A 7,969-nucleotide genomic window follows, 5' to 3' on the forward strand; every position below is an offset into this window, starting at 1 on the left:
AGTCTGCGGTAGGCAGTGCGATTCCCGGTTTCCCCGCAGCTGGCTGCACTGACTGGGGAAAGCAACTCCAAATTCTGTCCTCAAGTGTTGAAACCTTTGAGCGCCGGGGGTGGGTTGTCAGGCACAGTGAAGCACTCTGCAGAGAGCAGTCTGCGAGCCAGGTTTTGCCCGCTTGCACCTCACCACTGTGAGAACATCTCAGCTAGCCGGGCCACCCACCTCTGAGCCAGCCGAGGTCCCCACTGTACGGCGGCGACTCGGTCAAGATGGCCGCGCCCGGGCGGATACCCAGGGGCGGCGCCATCGCAGCTGCCGAACTGGCAGAGGCCGCGCTCTGGGGGGCCGCCATGTCGGCCTCCGCCTGCCCCCGGATCCTGACAAAGCCAGAGACCGCGGACCGGAGGAGGAGTGTAGGGACGGCTGGACAGGCCGGGTGTCCCCCGGAGATGGCTGTGTCGGAGCCCGGGGGCAGCGCCGCGGTGAGCGCGATGATGGGGAGGGGTGGTCTGGTGGTCAGCTGTGGTCGAATCGGGTGTCAGTGACTGGAGGGTTACTGTAGTCTGTGAAGATAGGTGATTCGGGAGTTGGAGTCGGTACTGGAGGGCCTCTTGCAGGGGTGGGGGGATGGTGTTAGCACACTCAGGGATCTATGGAGTAGTGCTCGGGAGGTGTCTGTGGAGTCCGTGACTGCTGCAGTTTGAGGAAATCAGTGTTTGAGGGATATGCGGTGACAGTGGTTGGAGGGGAGGGGTCTGTGGCGGTCCCTGGAAAGTCAGAGTTTGGGAGGCCATGGGGATCAGAAATGGGGGCTTTGTGGTGTATCAAAGATTGGGGAGTCTGTGGGGGTCGCAACTGGGAATGTCTAGGGGAGCCAGCGATTACGGTGCCTTTGGTAGTTAGACTGGATTGTCCCGGGCTGCGTGCAGAGGTGCAGGGAGGTCAGTTAGTAGCTTATTGCAGTAGTTAAAGCGAAGAGATGATGATGATGGTTTACAATAGGCCAGGATGTTGAAAGGCTCTTCTGCATCGATATAGAGATAGTGCAGGGCTGTGGTGAAAAGGGATCTGGTGTTAAAGTTTTCAGTGAATGAGGGAGGATGACTGCGCAGAAAAGTTGACATGAAAGACCTGAAACAGCTGTCCTTAGAAAGGTCTGATTGCAAGGTTAACCTTTGGCCAACATCAGAGAACTTAGATTTCAGGAGAGTTCCCGCTATTCCCAGGAATTTTAAAAGTGGCTCACTGTGCCTAAACTATGTAAACAATGTGCTTTATGCTGAATGTCTGATTTCCTTCTGGGAATCTGGGACTTTTGTATATGCTAGGCAGAGAGTGCGTATTTGACCAACCCCTAAAAATGTTGTTTACCAAGCATTGGTAAACAACATTTTTTTAAATTGAAGTATAATTGATTTACGATGTTGTGTTAGTTTCTGGTGTACAGCAAAGTGAAAAAAATATATATATACATATATTCTTTTTCATATTCTTTTCCATTAAGGTTTATTACAAGACATTGAATATAATTCCCTGTGCTATACAGTAGGACCTTGTTTATCTATTTTATATATAGTACTTTGTATCTGCGAATCCCAAACTCCTAATTTATCTCTCCCCCACCCCCTTTCCCCTTTGGTAATCTAAGTTTGTTTTCAATGTCTGTGAGTCTGTTTCTGTTTTGTAAATAAGTTCATTTGTGTCATATTTTAGATTCCACATATAAGTGATATCATATGGTGTTTGTCTGACTTACTTCACTTAGTATGATAATCTCTAGGTCCATCCATGTTGCTGCAAATGGCATTATTTCATTCTTTTATATGGCTGAGCGGTATTCCATTGTATGTGTGTGTGTATATATATATATATATATATATATACACCACATCTTCTTTATGCATTCATCTGTCAACAGACATTTAGGCTGTTTCCATGTCTTGGCCATTGTAAATAGTGCTGCAGTGAGCATAGGGGTGCATGTATCTTTTCGAATTAGAATTTTCATCTCTTCTGAATATATGCCCAAGAGTAGTGGGATTGCTGGATCCTATGACAAGTCTATTTTTAGTTTCTTAAGGAGCCTCCATACTGTTCTCCATAGTGGCTGTACCAATTTACATTCCTACCAATAGTGTAGGAGGGTTCCCTTTTCTCCACACCCTCTCCAGAATTTATTATTTGTAGACTTTTTAATGATGGCCGTTCTGACCAGTGTGAGGTAATACCTCATTGTAGTTTTGATTTGCATTTCTCTAATAACTAGCAATGTTGAACATTTTTTCATGTGCCTATTGGCCATCTTTATGTCTTCTTTGGAGAAATGTCCATTTAGGTCTTCTGCCTATTTTTTTATTGTTTTTTTTTTTTATTGAGTTCTATGAGCTGTTTGTATATTTTGGAAATTAAGCCCTTGTTAGTAGCATCATTTGGTAAACAACATTTCACATGTGTTAGCACAACTCATTTCTGAAAGAATTAAGGATGTACTGTGTGACTCTACTGGGCGAGGACTCTTGGAAACTTGTTCCTGGCTTCCTCTGGACTTCACCTCGTGCAGCTTTTTCCTTAGCTGATTTTGCACTGAACTCTTTTGCTGTGCTAAATCATAGCTATGAGTACAGCTATATGCTGAACGCTGTGAGTCCTTCTAGTGAATCATCGAACCAGGCTATTAATGGGTTAAAATCTGGTGATACTCTAAACGAGATAGGGATTTTGAAGGATGAGTGAAAAACTGTTGAAAGTATAATTAACTTCATTTTCAGGCCCTGAGGTACATGGGTTGGGGTGGAGGTGGGCAAACAACCTCCACGGGGATCACTGTAAGGGAACAGAGTCCTCAGGAGACAGGTAGGTTTTGGTTAAAGCAAGCAGGCAAAGGGAATGGCTAAAGAGGGTGAGCGTGTAGTGAAGTTTACTGGCAGTGATTAGAGTTTCTGTAAAAGCCACTGTTTGAGAGTTCTGTTGGCATCAGTGACTGGAGATTGATAGGATTTGGGGTGATATCAGAGATGGAGATTGATATGTTCCACTGGTATCAGTAGTTGAGGAACCTGTGGGAATATGTAATCAGAGTGTTTGTGGGGCAAGTGACTGGGGAGATCTGTTGCTTTTAGTGATTGGGAGGTTTGTTGGGATCAGTAATTTTGGAATTATAGGCTTAGTGATTAGGAAGGGCCATGCTGGCTCAGTGATTGGGAGGCCAGTGACAATTAATGACGGGAGTTATAGGAATCAGTGACTGGATGTTTGTGCGGTCAGAGATTGGTGACACATGCAGCTAATTTATTGGTGCTTTATGGCGGTCAGGGGTGATCTTTAAATGTTAAACAGACATGTTTGAATGTATACTTATCAGTTTCAGAATTCTCCAGTAGCTGCCTAATAAGAGAAGTTTAACATGCTTTAATTTCTACCCTGTCCCCAACCAGTTATATGCCTGCTTATTTTTCTTACATCATACCTCTTGATTTTAAGGTTACTTTTATAACAGTTGCACAAGAACGTTATCAAGTTACTTGGATGTAACTAGACATTTTACTGGTTTTATTATTCATAGTTCTCTCTTGTATATGCTTCAGTCTTTCTCAATCTTGAAATCTTTATTCTGATCCAATTTTCCTTCTTTTAAAAATCATTCCTCTTCTCCTGTCTCTCCTCTTCCTACCACATTCCCAGTTTCTCCCTCCCTCCTTCTCTTTATTTCTAAAGTCATAGGTAATATACTTTCTGCATCCTTACATGCCTAAAATACCTTACTTTTGCTTCCAAACATAAATGATTTTTTGACTGGTCATAAAAACCAAGGGTCTCAATTCTTCTACCTCAGAACTCTATAAACACTACTCCATAGTCTTTAGTTACAGAAGAAAAGGTGAGGACTGATTCTGGTTTGTTTGTTTGTTGTAATTGTATTTCTCTCTGATAATCATAGGACTTTTTTTCAAAGTACCGTAGACTAAGTGGCTTATAAACAACAGAAATTTGTTTCTGACAGTTCTGGAGGCTAGAAGTATGACATCGGGTTGGGATCTGGCGACAGCCCTCTTCCAGGTTTCAGACTTCTTGTTGGATCCTTACTTGGCAGAAAGAGCAGAGACAGGAAGCAAGCTCTCTCATGAATTTTATAAGGGCACTGATCCCATTCATGAAGTCTCCCCTCTCATGATCTCATTGAATCCTAATTATCTCCCAAAGGCCCTATCTCCTAATATCATTACATTGGAGGGCAAGGTTTCAACAACGAATTGGGGGGACACAAACATTGAGTCCATTATGGGGACATTTCTTAATATGATTTTTGTCTGTCAAAAACAAAAATGCAAAATTGGGTAAAAAAATAAGCCCGTGTATAACATTATGATCATCAGTGAATGGTCAAGGTAACAGAAAGTCATTATTATCTTGCCTGCATCTTTCACCGATGTGGATAACATTGGACTGAACTAGGAATGTGCTATTACAGGGATCGGTAACATTCAAAGATGTGACTATGGCCTTTACCAAGAAGGAATGGGAGCAACTAGATCCTGCTCAAAAGAGCCTGTACAAGGATGTGATGCTGGAGAATTACAGCAACCTAGCCTCAATGGGTAAGGACAAAGTAATTCAAAGTGTGCCTACTGTGATGCCTTCTCTCTGAAGTCCTTGGATAAGTTTATCCTTAATTTTTATGAATCAAAGGGTTTTAATCCGCTTTGGGTACTAGCCAGAATACTTGTGCTCCTGCCTTGAAAATGGAGGATATACTTAGATGGGGTACATGGACATCTGCACTGTGAAATTTCAGAAGCCATGTGTTCTTTTATCCTTTAAAAGCTCTGAAGCTTAAATGGTAGGGCTTGATTTCTGGAATGTTTGTTGTTCTAACACTCAATTTCTATCTTTTCTCATGAATAGGGTATCAAGCTCTCAAACCAGACATGATATCCAAGTTGGGAAAAGAAGAGCCATGGCTGGGGAAGGGGAAAAGACCCAGACAAGGTGATCTGAGTGAAATAGCAAGACCCAAGGGAATAGGAGCCAATGAAAGTAAGTTCCTAGTTTCTTGGTGGTAACTTTGGAATTCTTTTTTGTTTCACATTTTTATTTATTTATTTATTTTTGCGGTACGCGGGCCTCTCACTATTGTGGCCTCTCCCGTTGCGGAGCAACAGGCTCCGGACACACAGGCTCAGCGTCCATGGCTCACGGGCCTAGCCGCTCCGCAGCATGTGGGATCTTCCCGGACCGGGACACGAACCTGTGTCCCCTGCATCGGCAGGCGGACTCTCAACCACTGCGCCACCAGGGAAGCCCTATATTTTTCTTTTTATTGAAGTATAGTTGATTTACAATATTGTGTTAGTTTGAGGCGTACAGCCAAGTGATTCAGTTATACATACATATATTTTTTAAGATTCTTTTCCCTTACAGGCTATTGCAAAATACTGAGTATATTTCCCTGTGCTATACAGTTGGTCCTTGTTGGTTTTGTTTTATATACAGTAGTGTGTATATGTTAATCCCAAATTCCTAAATTATCCCTTCCTCCCATCTTTCCCCTTTGGTAACCGTAAGTTTGTTTTCTATGTCTGTAGGTCTGCTTCTGTTTTGTACAGTTCATTTGTATCATTTTTTTTTTAGATTCCACATATAAGCAATATCATATGATATTTGTCTTTGTCTGGTTTACTTCACTTAGTATGATAATCTCTAGGTCCATGTTGCTGCAAATGGCATTATTTCATTCTTTTTTATGGCTGAGTAATATTCCATTGTATAAATATACCACATCTTCTTTATCCATTTATCTGTTGATGGACATTTAGGTTGCTTCCATGTCTTGGCTATTGTAAATAGTGCTACAGTGAAAATTGGGGTGCATGTATCTTTTCGAATTATGGATTTTTCTAGATATATGCCCAGGAGTGGGATTGCAGGATCATGTGGTAGCTCTATTCTTATTTTTTAAGAAACCTCCATACTGTCTTCCATAGTGGCTGTACCAATTTACATTCCCACTAACATTATTAGAGGGTTCCTTTTTCTCCACATCCTCTCCAGCATTTATTATTTGTAGACTTTTTGATGGCCATTCTGACTAGTGTGAGGTGATACATCATTGTGGTTTTGTTTTTGTTTTTGTTTTTGCGGTACGCGGGCCTCTCAGTGTTGTGGCCTCTCCCGTTGCGGAGCACAGGCTCCAGACGTACAGGCTCAGCGGCCATGGTTCACGGGCCCAGCCGCTCTGCGGCATGTGGGATCTTCCCGGACTGGGGCATGAACCCGTGTCCCCTGCATTGACAGGCAGACTCTCAACCACTGCGCCACCAGGGAAGCCCCTCTCATTGTGGTTTTGATTTGCATTTCTCTAATAATTAGCGGTGTTGAGCATCTTTTCATGTGCCTGTTGGCCATCTGTATGTATTCTTTGGAGAAATGTCTGTTTAGATCTTCTGCCCATTTTTTGATTGGGTTGTTTTTTGCTTTTTTTTTTTTTGATATTGAGCTGTATGAGCTTTTTTTTTTTTTTTTTTTTGCGATATGTGGGCCTCTCACTGTCGTGGCCTTTCCCGTTGCCGGACGCGCAAGCTCAGCGCCCATGGCTCACGGGCCCAGCCGCTCCGCGGCATGTGGGATCCTCCCGGACCGGGGCACGAACCCGTATCCCCTGCATCGGCAGGCGGACTCTCAACCACTGCGCCACCAGGGAGGCCCTGTATGAGCTGTTTTTATATTTTGGAGATTAATCCCTTGTTGGTTGCATAGTTTGCAAATATTTTCTCCCATTCTGTAGATTGTCTTTTCATTTTGTTTATGGTTTCCTGTGCTGTGCAAAAGCTTTTAAGTTTAATTTAGTCCCATTTGTTTATTTTTGCTTTTATTTCCATTACTCTAGGAGAAGGTCCAAAAAGATATTGCTGCAGTTTATGTCAAAGATTGTTCTGCCTGTGTTTTCCTCTAGGAGTTTTATAGTATCTGATCTTACATTTAGGTCTTTAATCCATTTTGAGTTTATTTTTGTGTATGGTGTTAGAGAATGTTCAAATTTCATTCTTTTACATGTAGCTGTCTAGTTTTCCCAGCACCACTTATTGAAGAGAACTGTCTTTTCTCCATTGTATATTCTTGCTTCCTTTGTCATACATTAATTGACCATAGGTGCATGGATTTGGAATTCTTCAAATAATTTATTCTTAAATTCGTCTTATAGATCCTAGGAAGTAGCAGTAGAAAAATATCAAAATCTCCTGGAAGAAAAAGAGTTCAAACTACAAAGATTCTCCAACCTTGGAGATTCTAATATCTCTTCCTTCTGTGAACCTGTCCACATGAGAGGTTCTCATAGGAGATTCACTGTAGTCGGGAGCCAGTGTGACTTATGGGGATTTGCTTATACCATTTGTATCAGTCAGCTTAGGCTAAATTACATCCCATTAAAGAAAGACCCCAAAATCTTAGTGGCCTACAAAAAGAAAGATTTGTTTCTTGCTCAAGCTGCAGCTCTTTTCCACATTATCTTGTGACCTACACTGAAAGAGCAGTCCCTATTTGGCAAATTCTGGTCTCATTACAGAGGCAATGAAGAGGGAGTGGAACCATATGATGACTTAAAATCACTGATTGGATGTGGTAGATAGCTCTTTCTGCTTACATTTTATTGGTTCATTAGTCAGAGCAGATCACCTGACCACTCCTGAGTTCAGCTGGGTAGGAATGTATACTCCTTTCACAGGGAGGATTCAAATGGCCATGCAGTGGGGCTGGGAGGTATAATCCACAGGGAACAATAATACAGTCTGCCATACCACTCGGGTTGTGGTAGGAAAAAAGATGAAAAACAGGGCTCTAAACCTTGGATACCAGACCATCAGATGCCTAACTGACCCTTCCATATAGCCATATTTCCTCATCCATGCTCTCTGTTGCTCAGTTTTGAGAAAGAGCAGTGAACCCTTTTAGCTGTTTTCTTAAGTAATCCCATTCC

At 42.4% G+C, this 7,969-nt stretch overlaps 1 protein-coding gene across 3 annotated transcripts in view; it reads left to right on the forward strand.

Annotated features, from left to right (window-relative positions):
* The first annotated feature begins 347 nt into the window (after positions 1 to 347).
* Positions 348 to 7,969, forward strand: part of ZFP37 (ZFP37 zinc finger protein) — a 13,117-nt gene continuing 5,495 nt past the window's right edge. The window contains exons 1-3 of one of the 3 annotated variants that reach the window (XM_007449757.1): positions 348 to 479; positions 4,466 to 4,592; positions 4,900 to 5,031. In XM_007449757.1, coding sequence (XP_007449819.1) covers positions 348 to 479; positions 4,466 to 4,592; positions 4,900 to 5,031 — 391 coding nt within the window. The remainder of the gene's footprint in view (positions 480 to 4,465; positions 4,593 to 4,899; positions 5,032 to 7,969) is intronic. The other 2 variants (XM_007449758.1, XM_007449759.1) reach the window with 2 other exon arrangements.

Source organism: Lipotes vexillifer, unplaced genomic scaffold (assembly GCF_000442215.2).
Source record: "Lipotes vexillifer unplaced genomic scaffold, Lipotes_vexillifer_v1.1 scaffold230, whole genome shotgun sequence".
NCBI classification, from domain to species: Eukaryota; Metazoa; Chordata; class Mammalia; order Artiodactyla; family Lipotidae; genus Lipotes; species Lipotes vexillifer.